The sequence below is a fragment of the Peromyscus californicus genome, unplaced genomic scaffold (genome assembly GCF_007827085.1).
Source record: "Peromyscus californicus insignis strain IS unplaced genomic scaffold, ASM782708v3 Scaffold_2__1_contigs__length_46816999, whole genome shotgun sequence".
Classification (NCBI taxonomy): domain Eukaryota; kingdom Metazoa; phylum Chordata; class Mammalia; order Rodentia; family Cricetidae; genus Peromyscus; species Peromyscus californicus.
In genome coordinates, this window is record NW_026294540.1 from 34,511,854 (window position 1) to 34,533,110 (window position 21,257).

Consider the following 21,257-nt stretch of genomic DNA (forward strand, 5'->3'; position numbering starts at 1 on the left):
AGGGGTAGTGTGGGGTGAGTGTATAAGGGGCACCGGTGTGTGTGAGCACTGCATGTGTAAGGGACACTGGGGGTGGGAGGAGCACTGTGTAAGGGGCACTGAGGGGTGTGTATGGGGAGCACTGTGTAAGAGGTGAAGAGAACTGGGTGGGAGGAGCACTGTGTAAGGGGCACTAGGGGGTGAGAGGAGCACTGTGTGTGTGTAAGAGGCACTGTGTGGGGAGGGTCTCATGCATGTCTCCCGGTCTGCTTTCCTCTGTACTCAGCTAGCATTAATCCTGGCCAACCTTACACATACACAAAATGTGAATTCTGTTCTGTTCCAAAATACACCAATGACATGGACTCCAATTCATGATCCTGAAGCAAGTGTCACAGCTGAACGGGAGCAGCTCTGGCCTGTGCCCAGCAGGCTATGGCTTCCTTCCTGGGGCTATGCCCAACTATATCCCACCTTTTGGGGGCCTCCCCATGTCTGTCACCCCTGCACTGAGCCCTCCACGCACCAATTACTCCTCTTGCTCCCTGAGGCCGAGACACACATCATGGTGGAGGTGGTGTCAATACAACGCTTCATTTCTAAATCCCAGCCAGTGAACTTGGACCCTGCTGACACTAACCCTGGCCACCCTGGTGGACACAGCAGCCTGGATACACAGGGCAATGGCACAGACAGCACAGGATGTGCTTCTTCCCGAACTTGCCAGGTCCACCCTGGACACACAGCCGCTCCCACCCTGCCCAAAGCCTCTGCACCCATAGGTGGAGGCTGAATGCCCAGTCCAAAGCCAGCCCCGTGCCCGGCCCAGAGCTCACCCAGAAAGGACTACTGCAAAGCCCAGTAGAAAGGATTTATTTATAGTCAACAGGTGACACAAGCCTTCCTTTAAATTCCATTTTTTTTTTACAGTAAATAACGCATATTTCCCTCCTTCCCATGCAAGATAGAGGTGTATTAATCTACAACTCTATTTTAATTGTGAAAAAATAAAGTGTCTCCCTTTATAATCAGACTGGTAGCGTGGATATTATCTGTAGTAATGGATGGGGTTGCTCATTTCTGGACTGGTTATTTGGTTAAGTCCTAAAACATTAGGTTGAAAAATCCCTCACCCAGTAAAAATAAATACTGCAAAATGAAGGACATGAAAATCTACGGCACCCTTTAAAAACATTTCCGGAGCAGCAGTGTGGGGCTCATGGGGACCAGCAGGGCTGCAGCTTGAACGGACAAGCCCACAGACTACAGCAGGGCCACAGCCCTATAGACCACAGGGCATTGCTCTGGCCAGCTGCTTGTGACCTCCAAGGACCCTGGCCACCACAGCACATGTGCTCTGTCCCTGGGAAGCTCACCATGATTGAAAAAAGACTCTGTCCAAACAGAATTCAAACAAACAAGAAACCCAATCTTATCTGCAGGACTCGGGATCCTGCCTGGCTTACAGCAGTGGTCATCACTCCTCTGGCATGCCATGGCTGCACTGGATACAGGAGAAGGGATACCAGTCCCTGCCGCCAGGCTGCCTGTCACCCTGCAGCCCTCCCCAAGGAACCAGAGACAAGGACGGCAGCGGGGTGCTGCAGCAAGGCCTGCGCTTTATTGTGGGTGATCTGAAGGAACACGGTTGGCCAGCAGGAGCCGGGCCTTGCTCTTGGTCCTGGCCACACAGCCCTCAGCCACCATACATAAATAGGGACAGACTCTGCACACGTGGCCCCACCAGCCGCAGAGCAGGAGCCCACTGGTAAGGGGCCTTGTGCCCAGCCTGGCACTGAATCCGTCCCAGCGGTGCCGGCCATGGGCATCTCCACGCTGGCCAGGCAGCTTCAGTCCAGCTCGATGGGGCTGCTGTCATCCTGGCTCTCTTCCCCCTCCTCCTGCTCTGAGGAGCCCATGAGGCTGCTCAGCAGGTTCCCTAGAGGGAGATACCGGCCAGGGATGGTTAATGCACAGAGGCAGTGCCACCCTGGAAGCCCGACCTCCCCAGGGAGCCCACTGCCCAGGTCACCACGTTCAAGTGGGTTGCCTAGACGAAGACACGCCCAGCCATATGTTGTCAATGCCCAGAGACAGTGCTGCTCCAAAAGCCCCACCTTCCTAGAGGAGTTTGATGCCCAGGTCGCCATGCTTTGCAGGAAAAACAGAGTCCAGAGGCCCAGCTGGCTACAGCTCTTGGAAGCCACACTAGCAATGTCCCTGATGACTAGTGATGGGGCAGAACAGACCCCAAACCTCCACCAGCCGGGGAATCTAGTCGTCATGAAGCAGCCCAAGGCCCATGGCTACCAGAGAAATCCACACAGCATGCAGACCAGAGCCTCAAGGTCACATCTGAGCCACTTACAGCCACCTCCTGTGTGCACATCTCAAACGCACAGGACTCACACGGACCATGTATCTGCCAACCCTGAAGAGTCCTCTATCCCTGAGAGTGGCAGACAGTGAGCATTCTGCCAGGATGCCTGGGTGTGAGGATGCAGAGGCTCCTCTGCCTGCACTTCCCTGTGGCCCCACTGGGTACCCTGGTGCATTTCTGGGGCAAAGGGGAACTGCTGGCTCTAAAACTCTGTGGGACAAGCAAGCATACATCCTAACGACCCTGGACTGCTACTCTGCACTGGGATATGTGCACATGCTTCCGGAATGCCAATCCCGCAGAGCTGCTCAGACAGGAGAAAGTAGTAGTGCTCTGCTGGAGACTGCTGGAGACAGCTGGACCCTGCTCATGCACTCCACAGGCCACAGGCTCAAGAGAGACAAACATCCTAAGAAAAACGAGGTATGTAGGCTCAGACCATGATCTTAGCACCTAGGAGGCTGAGGCAGGAGGATCGAATTGAGTTTGAAGCTAACACAAGTTACAGGTAGTAGTGACCTTGTCACAAGCAAACACCAACAACAGCTAGGCACCCAGGAGGCTGAGGCTATAAGATCTCTGAGTTCAAGGCCAGCCTGATCTACATAGCAAATTCCAGGCTAGTCAGAACTATATAATGAGACCCTGTTTCAAAAAACCAACCATCAACAACAATAAACTAGAGAAACACTGTCATAGTCTACACCAAGTCACTAAGGCACAGCCCGCACCTAGAGAGCCCATGTGAGCCCAGCTGTACTCCCTTCCACAACACAGTGTTTGTCTTCACAGCACAGGCATGGAGGTTCCACACTCCAGCAGGTAATGGCACAGTACAGCTCATGCCATGCATGGTGCCTGCAGAGTCCCTGCCAACACAAGAGACAGAATTCTGAACGCTGAAGGGGGATTTACTACTTAAAACATGAACTTAGGGGCTGGAGAGACGCCTCAGAGGTTAAGAACACTGACTGCTCTTCCAGAGGTCCTGAGTCTAATTCCCAGCAACCACATGGTGGCTCACAACCATCCGTAATGAGATCTGGTGCCCTCTTCTGGCTTACAGGCGTACATGCAATCAGAATACTGTATATATAATAAATAAATTTTTTAAAAAAATTAAAAAAAAAATAAATAAAATAAAACATGAACTTAGAAGGGCTGGGGAGGGGATGCAGGTCAGTGGTAAAAACTTGTCTAGTGTGTTCAAGGACCTCCCTGAGTCTCTAGCACTAGAAGAAGAAAATCGGACACTTCAAATGCACAGAGGACTGCACTGCACTGGCCCTGCCTTGGTGGGGGTGCTCATATTTGGAGTTCAGATCCATCAAGTGGTGCCCAGTGGACAGCCTGAGCTGTAGAGTCACAAACTTCGACAGCAGGTTAGAAACCTGTGTCCATGCAGACAGCCTGGACTCATGGCAGAAAGGACCGAAGGGAGCCACCTGTCCCAGACCAGACCACATGGCTCACCTAGCAAGCCTCCATAGGAGGATGTCTGCTTTGGCGGCACACCGAAGAAGAGCTGTCCAATCCTGTCGAGGTACTGCAAGAAGCAGGGCAGTGGGGTCAGCAGGTGAGCAGTGTCCAGCCCCAGGGCCCAGCTGGGCCTGCCCGCTCTCTCCCTCCTCTAGGCTGCGGCCCAGGTGGGGAGCCTCAGCCAAGTGCAAGGGCCTCACCTCGTTGTACATGGGGTCCCTCCGCAGGGACGGCTGATACTGCTCGCACAGCACTGTGAACACAGCCAGCTTGCCACTGCAGTAAGAACCAAGGATGACTCCCAGTGAGACCCGTGACCGCACAGACACACACCCAGCACCCAGCTCACTCACCCGTCCACAGCCAGCAGCAGAAACCAGATGAAATTGAGCAGGGGTTGAACGAAGGGTGGCCCATCCTCGATGGACGGGTGCTTCTGTGTGTATGTTGTAAAGACCACCAGGGCACTGTTTTTGTTTTTCAAACAGAGAAACCTGCACGTGAGAAGATCCAATGAGTGAAATCCCATAGGCAGAGCTAGGAAATGGGGGCGAGGTGGGCACGTACTCCTCAACCATGGCTTCTGCTTTCTCCACACCTGCCTGCATCTGTCATAGGAGCACATGGTGCAGGGGGCTGAGTAGGAAACTGACCCTGATGCTGTGCTGGGCTTTAGGCAGGCTTGGCCTCTGCCCAGGATGTTACCCCAGCAGTCTGCAGTACTTCAGTGGGGGACAACAGCTGTAGTCCACGCCCAGAGCCAGGCTGGCGAGCTGGAGACGCTACACAATTCCTTGTCAACATCACAACTGGCTGTGGTGGCATATGCCTGCAATTCCAGCACCCGGAAGGCTGAAGCAGGACAAGTGCTCCAGGTCTGAGGTCAGCCCGGGCTTTACAGTGAGAACTTGCCCCAAAAGGAGATAAAGTGCTGAGTCCCCACAGCAGACCCTCCTGCTACCATCCACACAGCAAGGCATTTTTGTGGATGACCACAGGAGAGCACTGTCCCCTAGGAAGGGGGGCCTGAAGAAGCAGATCAGATGGCTCAATAGGTAAGGCGCTGGTCATCAAACCCGAGGATGCATTCAACCTTAGGGCCAATATGGTGGAGGGAGAGGACTCCAACAAGTTGCACTCTCACCTTTACACACGCACACCACAGCACGTGTGCCCTGCACCTCCGCTCTCTGCATATACTAGGTAAATAATAAAAATGTCATTTAAAATCAAAACAAACCCAGGTGCGGTGCCCTCCTGACTCAGGCAGGTGAGGACGAACCGCCCCCCAGCAGTGACTGCACCTCACTCCTCCGGTGAGGATGGGCAAACACAGCTGCACACACCTAAGCAGGGCAGGCCGCAGAGTGCAGCAGCAGACACTGTGTGAGCTGAAAAGACAGCCTTGGGCCCGAGGCTCTCCCTCAAGCACAGAGCAGTCTAAGGACAAGGAGGTCTGTTCAGGGCTGTTACCACTCCAGGCTGGGAGCTGTACAAAGGCCCCACAAAGTCCTCAGGAGCACTTACTGTAGCACAGCCTGGGCCACGAACATGTCCACCTCACTTCTGAAGCCTCGGGCAGTGGAATACTCAACCAGCATGTTGGCGCAGCCCTCGCCGTCAGTGGAGTGCAGGAAATGATACCGAGACTCACAGTAGTTTTGCTCTGTGAAGGGAAAGAATCTGCAGATGGGCATGTGTGAGCAAGGAGGGCACAGAGCCACCCACTCTTCCTCCCCTGCTCCAACCCATTTGCCCTGGCACACCTGCTGCCTTTGCCAGGACAGGAACCCTGGAGCGAGCTGTCTGTCTGCACAGCTGCTCACATCTGCCTGTCACCAGCCTCCTTGTGCCCAGAGAACCAACACCAAACAGCTCAATGGGCACAGTCACCCAGCCTCCCTTCTCCCTGTTCTAAATGTGTGAAACTGCTATGTCTTCCCAACCCTTGTGTGCGTGTGAGTTGAGTCCACAGCAAGTTATTTCTTCTGACCTTCTAACTACCCAGAAGGTCCTGGCTGAGGGAAGCTCCTTTGCACACAGTGAAGATCATCAGCGCCTGTTATGTTTAAAGGCAGAAACCTGCCTAGCATTTTAGCCCAAAGCCTAACAGGAGAGCATGCTGGGAATCCTGAGTAAGATCAAGTAGGAACCTGGGATTCCTTCTATTCCTGGGGCCTTGACAGCAGGAGGAGGAAGGGGGCCCCTCAATACCAACAACTCAGGTCCCCCAGCCCCTGACCCACACACAAAGAGCTTTTCTGCCCAGGGCTTTGGGGTGTGAGAGAGAGAGAGAGAGAGAGAGAGAGAGAGAGAGAGAGAGAACGAGAGAGCGAGAGAGAGCGCGAGAGAGCGCGAGAGAGCGCAAGCGTGAGAGCGAGCGAGCGTGCACGCACACGCAAAGTAATTAGGGCAGACCCTCATTCACAGCCTGCTTCTGTCTCACCGAGTGGGGCAGGGCACTTTGGGAAGTGAATGGTACCCTACCCTGGGCTACTTAATCTTGGAGCAAGTACTTGGAAACCCCCTTCCCCAGGTAGTCATGGTCCCTGGAATGGATGTGGCCTAGGCTCAGTACCTCACCCATCCCGGGGGACACAGTCACTACAACCTCTCTCAGACACTGCTACTGAGTGGATCTAAGAGTCCCTGCTGGCAGCACTATCATGCAGACTGGACATTTCCAGACCATGTGCCAGGCATGTACTGTGTGAAGGCCTGGCCCACAAGTGACAGGCAGCTTGCTCTCAGCTGGAGGACAGAACAGCCCTCAAGAGGAAGGCAGAGCTCTGAGGTACACAGTAGGCACACGTAGGAATGACACTCCTGAGCTCTGGGGGTTAGGGGTTTCCTCTGAGCTTCCGTGAAGTTCCTGATTGTTCTCCCTGTAGCTCTGGAGTGGAGGTAGAGTGCCGAGTGCCCAGGAGGGAGGGAAGAGGAAGTACCATAAGCCCCCAGGATGTATGGGAGTCTGTCTCAGCACATTTGCTGGGGGCGGGGGGGTGGTGCACCTCTGGGTGGACACCTGCTGGACTCAAAGAACTTGATCAAGTACATCCTGTGATTGTCATGGCTACAGGGGGCATGGCAGCAGGTCTTGCTCACAGAACTAGTCTATACTCAACTTTGAATGACATTACCTCTGGCTCAGACCTTTAGAATTCTCAAAGCACAAAGGAAGGTGTGTGTCACAGGTCACTGTGCACTTCTAAGCATTGTCTCTTCTCACCCAAGCTCCATTAGGCCCAGCCCACCCATTAGGAGAGCTGTAGCAAGAATGCCACCCTCACAGGGTACAGCTCCACACCAGCTTCCCCAGAAATGCCACTGGGGTAGGAACTGTTCAGGTCCCAGCAGACATTCACCAATCATGTGTCTTGTGCCCAAGCCAACTCGAGAGCCAAGACCAGGCACACCTGCAATCCACTCCATGGCCAAATATCTAAGAGACGCTAACCCCAAAACTGAGATAAACATTAAGAGAACTAGAGGGCAGGGAGCCACCAAAGGGATGGAGTGTGGAGGCTTACTGAGGAAGGAGGACAGTGAGAGGTTGTGGGAAGAGGAGCATGCGACCAGTGGGAGAATCAGGACAGAAACTGGAAAGGAGACAGCACCACTCCCCAGGGGTCCCTTATGAGCTGTGGAGGCTCCATCCGGGTCAGTCTACTAGCAAAGCAGAAACACTGGACTTAGCCGTGAAAGACAGGCTGATGTTCTTCCCCATGGCCTCTCCGACTTCTCAGCAGGCAGGTACACAGAGGATTCGGCTGCTGGCTACACGAGATCCCATGCCTACCTTTCCACAGCGTTAGGGCCAGCAACTGGTGGAGCCGAGGATGGCCCAATTTCCCAGATCCTCCACTGGACCACTTCAGGGCTCTGGACACAAAAGCTACTCGCTCAGGAGAGTTTGGATCCATCAAGCTGAACACTTTAGCCAGATTTTCTGCAAATGACACAATTAGACCCTTACCAAAGGCACATATTAGATGTCTCAGGTCAACAAAAATCCAGCACTCTGGGAAGAGGCTGGAGAAGTACTGTATGTGTCAGAGCAGCCTGGGCTGGAAGAGTCAGACCCTGTCTCAGCTCTCCCCAACTACCCTCCCATTATATAACTTCAACAGAACGCCCAGAAGCCAGTCGGTCGAGTGCTGCCGGGTGTCTCGCATGCACTGTACAGGTCTGGGGCCTCCCCGGGCTGGCTTGCCCACTGCCCTTCTGACTATGTGGATGTGAGTGGGCCATGCTGAGAGGCAGTTCTGTGGGAGCAGAGGACCAGCAGGAAGGCTCCAGATGAGAGCAGCTTCCTCCTCTGTAAGAACAGGGGAGGCCACAGAGCAGTTTGCAGAAAGGGCTCTAGCAGCCACATGCTGGCTCAGTGGGATTAGTTGCCACCAAGAGGTCTGCAGCGTGTGCCCAGGGGCTCAGTTGGGCATGGCGAGTGTGACCATCCCATGACAAAAATCAGTCCTGGAGTCAGAGACCCACCCCTGTCCCCCACCAAGTGGGACTGGAGGTGGTGAAGGGACTGTGGAGGAGATCAGTTACAGAAGCCCATGTTGACAGGCTACTGCACAGTACACCATGCATGTGGAGTCCTCACCCAACAACTCATCAGCTACGTCCACCTCTGCCTTCTCCAAGGATTCGAGGACCAGCATGGACAGGTCGGCCGCACTGTTCTGCTGTAGAACAACCAACACACAAAACCGCGGTTAACAACAGGCCCCAGTCCTTCGGAAGGGCCGGGGTAAAGCAGGTGGCTGTGGGCTCTGCAGACGGCAGCCTGTAGACACATAGCTAGGGACACTGCCAATGAGCAATGCAGCCGGGTCACTGGCAAGTGGCAACCATACAGAACCAAGCCTGGAGCTCCAACCACAAAGACTCCACAGCAACAGCCATGGAGACCAAGACCCTATGCCACTGGTGGCCAGATCCAGGATAGTTCAATACACCCCACCCGCCCCTCAGGCCTTTCCTCATCGTGGCAGTGCTTACCTGGCCATGACTGAAGAACAGCAACGCTCCTGAGTACATGAGCTCCCGGGCCTCTGCATGCTTGCTTTGGGACATGTATCTGCAGATAGGGAAGAAGGGAAATCCAACCACGAATGAGTTGGAAGTCCAGCCATGTGCCATGCAGATGCCTACAAGGGGTGCTTGCTTTCTATGTGCTGGTTAGCCATGCCTGGGGTGGCTACAAATGCCGAGGTAACTTACTATTAAGTACTCTTCTGAGTATGCTGGGTACTGTAGTACCGCCCTGGCAAGCTACTCTGAACACAGCTGTGTGGAAGGTTCTGGGGACATAGGCCCTATTAGCAACATACTCACCTGAACATGCAGGGTACCCTCCACCCAAGGCCCAACCAACAAGTAACCCAAGGAGAAGCCAGAGCAGACTAAGATGCAACTTCCATGATGGGGCAGGGGAGATGGGCACTGTCTACCTCAAAACAGGACTGGTCTGCATGTAGGGGACAAGTAGGGATAGATCCCTGGAGATGATGACAACAGTGACTGCAGCAACTCTGCCTAGGCCCAACTTGCCCAACTTCAATCATCACCCTCTACACAAGCTGTGTACTGCACCATCTGCTCAACAGTGGATGCCTTAACCCTTATACTCAGCAGGTGTGACAAGTGCCCCACCATCACCCAAGAACACAGCCAAGGTCCCATGGGCAAAGCTGGAGTTTAAGGTGACTATACAAAAGCATTACTGATGCAGGCAACACTCAAATCAAGCCTGGGGGTATGATGGGACATCACCAGAATGGATGGCTCCTCTTAGGGGTGTATCCAACCAGTCCACAACCTGGGCCACCCCGATATCCTCAGTAGGGCACAGGTCCCCAAACACCTTGCGGCTGCACTGATAGTAAAGCCAGCATATGAAAGCCAACACTGCAAGATGGAAGTCACCTGTCACTAACCACCCTTGAGCCTTGTCAGCACCATTAGAAGGCAGTGGTCCCATAGTGCCACCATGCACTCTGGGGTCCCATCACCAGCCAGGCAGATAACTTGACTGTTGTGTAGCTATTTCTTCCAAATTGTAATAATTCCCCCTGGAAGGAGCTCCTTAGCCCTGGAGAAGTAAACATACAAGGCTTAGGCAGCCCTGAAACTTACAAACCTCACATAGCCTCTCACCATGGTTATACAAACAGTAATAATTGGTGGGGAGAATGGACCCACCCACAAGCTAGAAGCTGTGCAGGGAATGCCAACGATGCAGCTGCCTTTGAGTCATCCATTGCCCTGTTAGCCTTATAAGCTCAAAGACCCAGTAAGCGGGATGTGGGTTCAATCCTTTCTTTGGTCTGCTGGCAGTGACCTATCTGGAGTGAATAGATATTTGTCCATGTCTCTGCAGGAAGAGTCACACAACACAACTGGTGCCCAAATAAGAGCCAATGAGTTGAGGAAGAGTGGTTGCACGGCCCAGCATGGGTGGTGATCTGTGTGAGGATGGAACATCTATGAGGCAATCCCATTATGTTTTCCTTTCCTCATGTGGGATGGAATGGAGGACCTCCTTGTTGGAGTGGTGGGTGCATACTCCAGGCCATGGGTGATAAGACACGCAACCAAGGCCAAGCTATCTGAAAGTGGAGCATTCCTAGGCAGAATCATTAGGTGGCCATCTTCTTGTACTTGATATGGGATATCACAGGGATGTTACCCAAACCACCGATGGACTAGAGAATTTACCACAATCCTTGAATGTAGCACATAAGGGAACAAGCTACAGTATCAGGTGCATAGCCTTTGTTGTAGGAAAAGACACAGGATGCTTCCCACTATTATCCCCTAGTAATTGGCAGGAAAAGTGAGGATGAGAGTGAGACCCAAAAACTTGGAAATCCACGGGAAGAAATTAAGATCGGGGAGGAAGAGAACATGGTAAAAATCATAGAAAAGACCCCACAAGTCCAACCTTCAAAAGGGGAAAGTACATGATTCAACAAGCAAACGGGCCAAGAAACTACAACGGAGCACTTAGCATCTGAACTGAGCTTGATGAGGAACGATTTAAACACAGTGAAAGGGCCTGTCACAGCCACCGCTCCCGAGGCTGTAGAACACAGCGACTGACGGGGTCAATCTGAGTGTAGAGCAAGCAGAGAAACGAGGGATGTGTTATCCACCCCCTCTTGAGACAAGAATTCGGCGACACAACCTTAGGCAACAGGAGGGGAATCAGGCCCGGTACACTGGCTCATAAAGTTCAAAGGACACTAGGTTATTGCTGGCTGAGGTCTCCGTGACTATCAGGGACTGGCAGAGAGCAGAGGAGAGACAGGCATTACTGTACATGAGAGAAGTACTGTCTGGTGCTCACTTCACTAAGTCAGACAAAGAGTCAAGAGAGAGGCTGATCGAGCAGGCATCATGGACTGGGGTGGGCTTTGCTAGCCCGATGGTGAGACGTGATCTTCATGAGGTAGGAGAAGCTCTCCAGATCGGAAAGACTGACATGTAAACAAGGTTCAGAAAATGGCAAAGCAATCACAAGGAAAGAAAGAAGAGTGAAGATGACCAAAGGGTGTGCCCAGGCCACTGGAAGGCAAATGTGACAAGATCTGTGTTGAATTGGAATCACTGGGAAAATACAACAAAAACAAAAATATTAGCAGAGTCAAGTGCTTGTAGTGAGCTTCTTCTGAGGCTTTAAAACCTGAGCCACAGTCCGCAGACATCAATGCTACAACAGTGCAGGTAACAACAGAGCGGGCAGTTACTGCTCCAGCGCGAAGCATACTGGGATAAAGACTGCTCAGACTGGGGCCTCTTTCAGCAGTGGTGGTCCGGAAGGGTGAGGGTTAGGGTGCCTGTCAGAACCAAGGAACCAGGTCCAGAGGTAAGCCAGGAGTTCCTGCCTCTCCTGGGCCTGAGTCAAGGCAAGCAGCGCAAACCTGCCCAACAGAACACCAGGAACAGAGACGCACAGCAGTCCTGGGGCAGCAGCAGCCCAGGATGATGTCAGGTGATTCATGGAAAATGCCTGTGGCTTCTGGAGGGCCAGATGGGGTGCTGTCACCCAACCATAGTACTGGGCTATTGTCTCCAACATTTCTCTGGTGACAGAACAACTGACAGAAGTCACGAGGTCTTTCCTGCTGGTCCAGGCTTGCTACCAACTCTTTTTTAGGGTTCTCTTAGCTGCTTAAGACCATGGACGCTTATTTGGAATGGGTAATTGTGCACCTCCAGAGAATCTGCCCATTCTCTCTCAAAGGTTTACGACAGAACGCTAACCCTTTAAGTATCTTACAGATGTGTAAAAACAGCTAGAACAGGAAATAGGGAAATTAAGGAGATTAAACAGAGACAGCCTGCCTGAATGGGAAAGGCACTCTCAGAAGCAGTAAGGTTGTCAAGTGAGAACTGCACTGCCAGGTGTGAACTATCTATCCCTGTTAAATTGGTGGCCAGGGAGGTCCCACAAACCAGAAAGGCTACGTGCTAGAACCAGATGGTAAGTCCCGACTGTTAAAGACACCACATGCTTTGGCTGCAGGACATGGAGGCTAGAACTCAAAGTTCTCTCGCACTCACAGGCTTTTGTAGTGCCACAGGCATGGAGGCTGGTGGGGCAGCTGTTCCCGACTGCCCTGAGAGGCTATGGACTCTGCGGCTGCAGTACCAGCAGCAGGAAGATGTACCCTGGGTGCAACAGTACCCAACTGTTCAGGAGCACCAACCTCTTTCGGCTTGGGTCACAGCCTTTCGAAACTCTTACCTGCTACTGTAAGCCCGGGCAAAAGTCCACCGCCAACAAGGTCGCAGACCCGGCGGGGGGACTACTGCTATTGCTTTGTTAAATGGCTACATTGTGCCTGTTAATTAGACATTTCTATTTCCCTCACAGATTACTGCTGCTGGCCCCTCAACTGGTCAGGGAAGGAAGTCTCTCTTTTCCAATGGGAGGTGTAGTGTAAAGCCTTAGAACAGATCAAGCTGAGACTCGGATGGATTGTTATGGCATTGTACAGCATTCAACCACAAATGAAGGAAAATCACCCCGAGCCTCAGCAAGCACTGCTGAAGAGGGGGATGAGGACTCTGAAAGCAGTAGAAAGAGTAGCATGCCCTACAGCTATTTCCTAAACTGAAACATTCCTTGGGGGAGGGAGATGCACACTTAAAACTCAGGAAGTGAGTGAACAAGCCTCAAGAAGTAAAAAAAAGGCGGTTGGTGGTGCACGCCTTTAATCCTAGCACTCGGGAGGCAGAGGCAGGCGGATCTCTGTGAGTTCGAGGCCAGCCTGGACTACAGAATGAGTTCCAGGAAAGGCGCAAAGTTACACAGAGAAACCCTGTCTCGAAAAACAAAAAACAAAAAGCAAAGACAAAAAAAAAGAAGTAAAAAAACATCACAAGTCCCAAGAAGTTTCTGCAACTTAAAAGCTGCACATGGGCTCTCTCCACAAGGTGAAAGAAACAGGAACAATTGCCAGATAAAAAGATGCCTCCACCAGCTAGGCTGCCTGCAGATTATGCTGGAAATCCAGGGATACAGTCATCGCCCATACTGGGGTGCTGTTGGGTCTCATGACGCTCCTGTAGGTAACCCCAATAAGCTCACTGATTCACTAAGCTAGACTGGATAAAACTGTTAACTTTGGTCTTTCGGTGCCCTACTGGGTGAAGAGATGTTTATTCACATCCCCCCCAGGGAAGGTCACATAATTCTGGTACTGCAGAAGAGCATTCTAGAAAAGCAAATGCTGTACTCATAGGCAAGCAACCTCATGTTGCTATCTGCATGAACAGAGACCACAGGTACTGTTCTTAATAACAGTCACTAGTTTAGGGAGGCTTGTGCAGGACACCAGACTCCCAAGCCCTTCTATCTGAGGCTTAGCAAGAAAAACACTCATAGAAACCAAAGGAAGTATTCCGTCGGTGACACACCAAATTCCTAAGATCTGAACCTCCCACTGACCATGTCCTACCTTATTGAAATAACCTGTTGCCAGGTCAGTGAAAGTTTGTAAAGATTAAAGTTCCAACAATGAAAAAAATTTTCTCATCACAAAATTCCTGGAGCAGAGGGGTGGTAGTGGGTGTTCCTTTCTGGGTGACTACGCAGGCTGGGTGCCCCAAGGCCATGGGACAGTTGAGAGTAGTCAGTCTTCCTTGGCACTCAGCTCCATGCACAAGGCCCTGTGTGACACTTAAAATCACCTTCTACACACATAAGTAGCTCTGCACGGCAGGGGACAAATTCTACAGGCTCTAAGGAGACTCACAGCAGCAGTGTCTCATCTAACCCACAAAGGAAGGGCTGTGCCAGGACTCCAGCTGATTTTACTCTTACTGGCTGGGGCACATGAGTCACACCTGTCATCCCAGCACTTGGTGGTGGTGGTAGGGGTCTGAGGACAGAGCTCAGTGGAGTGCTCGCTTGGTATACATGGAGGCCCAGGTTCCATCTCCAGCACTGCGAAAAATTGGGTATGGCTGTATGCTGTGGGATGTTCTGTATGTCAAATGTGTTGCTCTGATTGGTTAGTAAATAAAACACTGATTGGCTAGTAGCCAGGCAGGAAGGATAGGCAGGACAAGCAGAGAAGAGAATTCTGGGAAGTGAAAGGCTGAGTCAGAGAGACACTGCCAGCCACCACGACAAGCAGCATGTGAAGATGCCGGTAAGCCACGAGCCACGTGGCAAGGTATAGATTTATAAAAATGGATTAGTTTAAGATATAAGAACAGTTAGCAAAGCCTGCCACAGCCATACAGTTTGTAAGCAATATAAGTCTCTGTGTGTTTACTTGGTTGGGTCTGAGCGGCTGTGGGACTGGCGGGTGAGAGAGATTTGTCCTGACTGTGGGCCAGGCAGGAAAACTCTAGCTACAGCTATACATACCTGTATCATGGCACTGAGGAGGTAGAGGCAGGAAGAGCAGAAGATCATCTTTGGTTACATACAGAATTTGAGACTAGCCTGGACTACAGGATTCATGTAGTGTTGGCTAAAGAGAGAAAATCAGAGCTGGACAGAAGGTGGTCCACAGGCTAGGGAAATGGTTCAATGGCTAACTGCACGCTAAGCAAGTGTGCTGACCTGAGTTCACATCTCCAGCCCCCACATAAAGCCTGTACATGGGGGCTGGAGAAATGGCTTGGAGGTTGCTCTTCCAGAGGACCTGGGTTTGATCACCAGCACCAAATGTCAGCTTACAGCCACCTGTAACTCCAGGTCTAGGGGACCTGATGCCCTCTTCTGGTCTCTGTAGGCACCCAGCACACACATGCCACACAGACATTCATGCAGACAAAACACCCATCCACAAAATAAATACATTTATTAAAAAAAAAAAGACAAAAAACAAAACGAAGGAAAACAAAACAAAAATCTGGTGTGGTTGTGTGTACTTGTGACCCCAGTGCTGGAGTTGCTGGCCTGTCAGCCCAGCGGCAGTAGTGAGTGCTAGGTTCAATGACAGAATCCGCCTCCAAAAAACCCAAAAAAGGTTGAAAGCAACTGATGAGGTAACCCAAAGTCAACCTCTGGCCTCCAGATATACAGGCACACAAATGCACATGCATACATCACAAGGGCGGAGGGAGGCGCTGGTCTAACATGCTCATCCAGCACACGGATCCAAGGACAAGGGACACTTTACCATGACTTAGTGACCTCAGAAGGCTATGGTGTGCTTAACACACACTGTAGGGTTTCTTTTAACACACAGGACGTCAAAAGTAGGGGACACACCGGGATGATCCAAGGGAGGTGAAACTTTCCAACCTGCCAGGAGCTTCTCCAACTCAGGAACAAAACAACTCCATAGCTTCAGGAAGACCGAGCTCCACCAGCTTCACTAGGCCCAAGCATTACAAGCTGCAAGGAGTGCTGAAACTCATGGACAAGCCCAGCGGCTTGAAAGCAAGAGGTTCAGACCAACTGAACTGGAAAGGGAATTCTCCAACCTGTTGAGCTGGCTACAGGCTGTGCACTGCACTCCAGGTCTCCTTTTGTCAACTGTCACCCATGCTGGGGTGAGCTTTGGTGACACAGCTGTCTTCGAATCATTTCTGCTCCTGTAGGTAACCCCTCACCCATACTCATGGAAGTAACCCAATGCTGGCTCCCCAAGTTGGACTTTGGTGGTATCTGTACTGTCTGTGATCTCCTATCTGTGACGTTCATGTCTCTCAAGGAATAGTGTCACACTACCACTTTGTAGGACAGAAGTGAAAAGTAGTGGAGGACTGGGTAGGCTGAAACTAGAAAGGCTCCTCACCCACACAAAGCAACCAACACTGGGGCCCTGGAGGACAGCATGGTGGTGCTGTCACAGGAAAGCCAAATAGCTTCTAACTTGCTGAGATACCAACAACCAGGCCTGCAAAACTCATCCGTCGTCCTGGGAGACATCTGAAGAGACAAGACAAGGTGGTCTGCCACAACAGGACCCATGGTTATGTCAGGGGGCTCTCAGGTCACCAAGGCCCAATCTCTGTGGACTACCTAGCTCCTCCTCTCCCACACGGGATTTGAGTGGTGAGGTTATAATGGGTTGTGACACATTCATAGGACATAACATGCTATAAATATGGATCAGACTCAGAACATTTTGTTGAGTGAACTAGAAAGCCACATAGATGGAGAGCCCCTTGACCACTGTACAGAATAACAGACAAGTTGCCTGGGAATACTAGCTTAAGAGAGGGAATGGGGGGGGGGGGGGTCATGACCATGAACATCTTCAGCATCACCATCTTCCAAAGTAAAAAATTTATGCAAATACTCACTTTGTTTTTATTTTTTTTTTGAGACAGGGTTTCTCTGTGTAGTATAAATACTCACTTTAAATATGTAAATACCACTTATCCATTCAAAGAAGCTGAAAAACCAGGTGAGATGACTCAGCTCAGCAGGATTAACTGAGTTCAATCCCCAGGACCCTCAAGGGGAGAATGGACTCCTGAAAGTTGTCCTGATGTTAATATGTGTATGCAACGACACACAGATTTAAAAACCAGTGCCTTTGAACATTATGATGTCTCTAGTAGTCCTACCCCACGGAATGACCCTGAGCCTATGTGGAACTCCACAGGAACCCCTGAGTCCCCAGGGCAGCAGTGTTGACTCAGTTTCCCTCATTTTCAAGTAGTTCAGGGAAGCTGAAGTCCATTAAGCTCGGTAACAAGTACTGGGCCACAGTAGAATGCTGTGTCCCTGGAACACACTGATGGCGGGTTCCCTGTATGCTGATAACATGTGGCCTCAAACAATGAAGAGGCAGAACTTGTCCATCATCATCCCTAGTTCACCTTGACCAAGGGAACTCTTCTGGTCACATAAGACTAAATTAATTGAATGTCCTCAGTCACAGAAGGGCTGGTTCAAAACAAGAACATGTTTATTCTGGGAGATCCACTTTTGTTGATGAATCAAAAAATGGTACTGGTGGTGGTGGCATACACCTTTAAAAAAATTTACCTGTTTATTTTATGTACTTTGATGTCTTGCCTACATGTATGTCTGTGTGAAGGAGTTGGATCCCCTGTAACTGTAGTTACAGACAGTTGTGAGCATTCATGTGGGTGCTGAGAATCAAACCCAGGTCCTCTGGAAGAACAGCCAGCACTCTAAACCACTGAGCCATCTCTCCAGGCTCATGGTACATGCCCTTAATCCCACCCAGAACTTTGGAAGCAGAGTTCTGAGTTCGAGGAAATCCTGATCTACGTGCGAATTCCTGGAGAGCCAGGGCTACACAGAGAAAGCCTGTCTTGAAAAACCAAAAACCAAAACCAACCAAACAAAAACAGGTAAGACGCCAGGATGTCCCCCCATTGTTGCAGAAGTATAGACAGTGATTGGCCTGCTACATAGAGGAACCCTTGCAATCCAAAGCTGTGTTTTTTCCTTTGTTTGTTCACTCAACAACTGCTTGGGCCAGTTGGCTGACCCTGCCCTGTAAAACATCAACATAGGAAAAACTAACCATTCATTTGGCTTGATGACATAGGCCTGTCGTCCCAGACACTTAGGAAGCTGAGCCTGGAGGATCAAGAATTCTAGGCCTGCCTGGGCTACAGAGTTGAAGGCATACTCACTCAAAATTCTAAGTTTAAAAAAGGGTTGTAGTGTATCTCAAAGGTAGAGTCCTTGCCTCGCTTGTGAGATATCCTGGGTTCCATCCCCAGTATCACAAAAATATTTAAAACCAGTTACTTATCAATCACTTGTCACTTGTACATGTAGAACTTAACTGTTGTTGTTGTTGTTTGAGACAGGGTTTCTCTGTATAATAGCCTTGGCTGCTCTCGAACTCACTTTGTAGGCCAGGCAGGCCTAGAACTCGAGAGAGACTCTTCTACCTCTGCCTCTCAGTGTCGTGACTAAAAGCATGGGCACCATGACTGGCTACAGATTTTTAACTAAAAAATAAAGCAAGTGCCTTCCCAATATAATTAGTTGTTTTGTTTTTTTTTAAAGACACTCAGGACAATGTGACGGAACCAGATGTAGCCAGACTGGTTTGCATTTCTAGTGTCTGGTTTAGTACACAGAAAATTCCCCAACAAGGCTGCTGCCCTTTAGGTAACGTGAAATTAGAGCAGTGAGGACTAATGTTAAGCTGCTGGTCACTGACTAACCCCCCTGCGCCTAATCCAGGCCACTCCACAGACAAAGCGAATGGGAAGTCTTTGAAAACAAGGATGCCAGGGCTCGCCCCACACCTGCCAAGGCCGCGGGCAGAGCAGTGTCATGGAGGGAAAATACTGCAGGCCTGGTCTCTGATGGCTTGGCAACTCCCACATGTGGCCTCGGTCACACGTCCTTCCCTACTATGTCCTCCTGGCTATTTGTCAGGCTCACTCTGGGCACGTGGGGAGGAAGTGGAAATTGTCCTCAAATGTAAACAAGGGTGAGCACAAATATATAGGGCTTCAAGGCAGTGAGGCCACCGTGTAAGGTGTCACCCACTGTCACAGCAGCTTCACCCAGTCCGCAGAACGCACCACACCAGGAGCAAGCTGGAGGGGGTGATTGTGGGAGGAGTCCCACAGTGCACAGGGACCCTACGTTGACAGTGCTGGATGGCTGAAAATGTGTTACTGGCACTGTACCTCTATGCAGACTCAATATGACCACTTTCCACTCATTTTACTGTAGACCGAAAACTGCCCTAAAACAAACAAAGCCGACTAACACAAAAAGTAGGTCTGAGGGGCGCAGAGGCTAAACCCACACCACGGACATGGAGCAGGAATGCTGCTCTCTCGCAGTGAGGAATGACGGTCGAAGTGGGGATTATCAGCAGGCAGAGGCTCACAGGCAGGAACCTGGAATCAACCCTGCAGATGGCCACGGGCAGGCCCATCGTGTCTGCACCTGAACACACTCAAGCCGGTGGAGGCACCCCAGCCACTGGCCACTGAGAGGAGGACCAGGAGAAAACTACTCTGAGAACAGGACCTGACTACCAGCGGGAGGCTCCAGAGCAGGGGAGGCCAGACGGGGAAGAGGGTGGGCTAGGAATGGCGGGAAGAGAGGCCTATAAGGAAGGAGGAGGCCTAGGAGAGCGCAGAGAGGCCTGGGGAAGGGGAGGCCGCAGAAGTTGGCTGGGGGAGGATGCCTGGGAAGGGGAGAGACCGGAAGAGGCCAGCGCAGCGAGGAAGGCAGGAACCCAGAAAGGTGAGGCCGAGAGAGGAGGAGGGGGGAAGCCAGGCAGGGAAGAGGAGGCCCTGCCGAGTAGTCCAAGCCCGCCGCCCCCGCTCCGACCCACGACAGGCAGCCGTGCGGGCCAATGAGAATGCGGGGCGCCGCAGCCCAGCCAATGAGCAGCAGCGGAGGCGGGGCCTCGGCGCCAAGCCACCGCCCGCGCCCACCTGAAGAAGAGGGTCCGGTACATCTGGTGCGCCTCGTAGTAGTCACCCTTCTCGACGCTGGCACGCAGCTTGCCCTCCACGCGCTGGACGCCACCGCGGTTGCGGGCGCCGTTGCGGGCGCCCTCCTGCTCTGCCATCGCCGCCGCCGCCGCCGCCGCCGCCGCCATGGGCCGGCGCTCCGCGCAGAGCTGACGCTGTCGCAGGCGCGGTCGGCGGCACCTCCCGGCTTCCGTCCCTGAGGCCACCGCACGCCCTCTACGGTGGCCGAGAGGAGCCTCGCGAGGGCGGGCGCGCCGCGGGCCGCACGTGATCCGGGCGGAGCCACGGAGTCTGGCGGGATCCGCCAGAGCCTCGCGAGCTACGCCCCCGGCGGGTCGGCAAAGGACCGTGCGAGTATGGGCGGGGAATAAGAGGAGGGGGTGGGGTCCGCGAGCTACCATGCGTCCCGGAAGGAACGTGCTAGTAGTCACGCGAGAGCGGAACATGAGGGCGGGGCTACACGCTGGTGTGTGTGTGTGTGTGTGTGTTTGTGTGTTGTACATGCGGGCGAGGCTACACGCTGGTTGTGTGTGCTGGGGGGTTGCAGTTACTGCACAATGTTACCAGCCACGTAGGCTGCGCAAGTAAACTGGGCCAGAGGACGCCCCAATGAGGTGGCTGCTATTCGCTCTCCCCTGAAATTGCCGTAAGCACGTGGACACATTTTAGGACGTTTGACGTGCCTTACACCACCAGCCCGGGAGTGCAGTCATCTTGAGTGACATCAGGAACTGGGCATTATGCTCAGGCTAGAACCTCCTGTGTGATGGAGATCCAGACCCAGCTGTGGTTGAAGCAGGATGCCTGGCCATGATTTGGGGGCGGGGATGCAGGACAAGATCAGAGTTACCATCTGACAGCATCCTTTAAGACTCCCGGTTACAGAATTCTACACAGAACCTTAAAAATATGGTTTTGAATGCTGGGGATCAAATCCAGGGCCACCATTCTTGCTTAGTAACTGAGCTACACACTCAGCCTTCATTTTACTTTGAGATATGGTCTAAGTTACTTAAGTTGGCCCTTGAACTCCTGCCTCAACTTCCCTACTATCATGGGAACTATGCCTGCACCCCAGTCCAGTTAGACTGGCGTTTTATGCACACACCCTTGTGCATGCTGGAAGCATGGTAAGATTACATGATTTCTGATTATCCATGCCCACTCTTCTGTGATAACAGATTTATGCTTAGTGGGCATTACCACATAAGGGCCACTTGGGCACAGCAGTCCAATGCCAGGTCAGTCTACCTGATGATCCAGACACTCTAGGTGACAAAGGGACAAGTGATGCATGCAGCATGAGTGTGCTACCAGGGGATGCCTTGTCTGGATGGGATGGAGTGGTACCGTTTGTCATAAATTCTTTCTGGAATTGTTCCCCAGACAGGGTCTATTATGTTGCTCTGGCTGGCTGGCCTGGAACTTGCCATGTAGACCAGGCTGGACTTGGAACTCACAGTGATCCACATGCCTCTGCCTCCTGAGTGCTGGGAGTCCACCAACA

The 21,257-nt window shown here is 51.9% G+C and overlaps 1 protein-coding gene across 2 annotated transcripts; it reads right to left on the reverse strand.

Annotated features, from left to right (window-relative positions):
* Positions 1 to 836: 836 nt before the first annotated feature.
* Get4 (guided entry of tail-anchored proteins factor 4) lies at positions 837 to 19,948 on the reverse strand. 2 transcript variants are annotated; one of them, XM_052754285.1, is made up of 9 exons: positions 19,712 to 19,948; positions 8,846 to 8,924; positions 8,448 to 8,526; positions 7,638 to 7,787; positions 5,366 to 5,504; positions 4,192 to 4,332; positions 4,039 to 4,114; positions 3,833 to 3,905; positions 837 to 1,918 (listed from the first exon to the last, which is right to left on the reverse strand). In XM_052754285.1, exons 1-9 carry the CDS (start codon positions 19,876 to 19,878, stop codon positions 1,830 to 1,832), a joined length of 993 nt encoding a protein of 330 aa, XP_052610245.1. In that variant the 5' UTR covers positions 19,879 to 19,948; the 3' UTR covers positions 837 to 1,829. The 2 variants fall into 2 exon arrangements, with proteins under 2 accessions (XP_052610245.1, XP_052610244.1); XM_052754284.1 differs by having other exon boundaries at positions 8,448 to 8,529; positions 19,712 to 19,945.
* Between the last annotated feature and the right edge of the window lie 1,309 nt (positions 19,949 to 21,257).

Excerpts from the sequence above, each read along its gene's own strand:
- Get4 (XM_052754284.1), bottom strand. The coding sequence starts at position 19,878 with ATGGCGGCGGCGGCGGCGGCGGCGGCGGCGATGGCAGAGCAGGAGGGC. Across the intron at positions 8,530-8,845 it reads TGTTCTTCAGTCATGGCCAG|CAGAACAGTGCGGCCGACCT; the intron begins GTAAGCACTGCC and ends GTTGTTCTACAG. Across the intron at positions 4,115-4,191 it reads CTGCTGCTGGCTGTGGACGG|TGGCAAGCTGGCTGTGTTCA; the intron begins GTGAGTGAGCTG and ends TTCTTACTGCAG.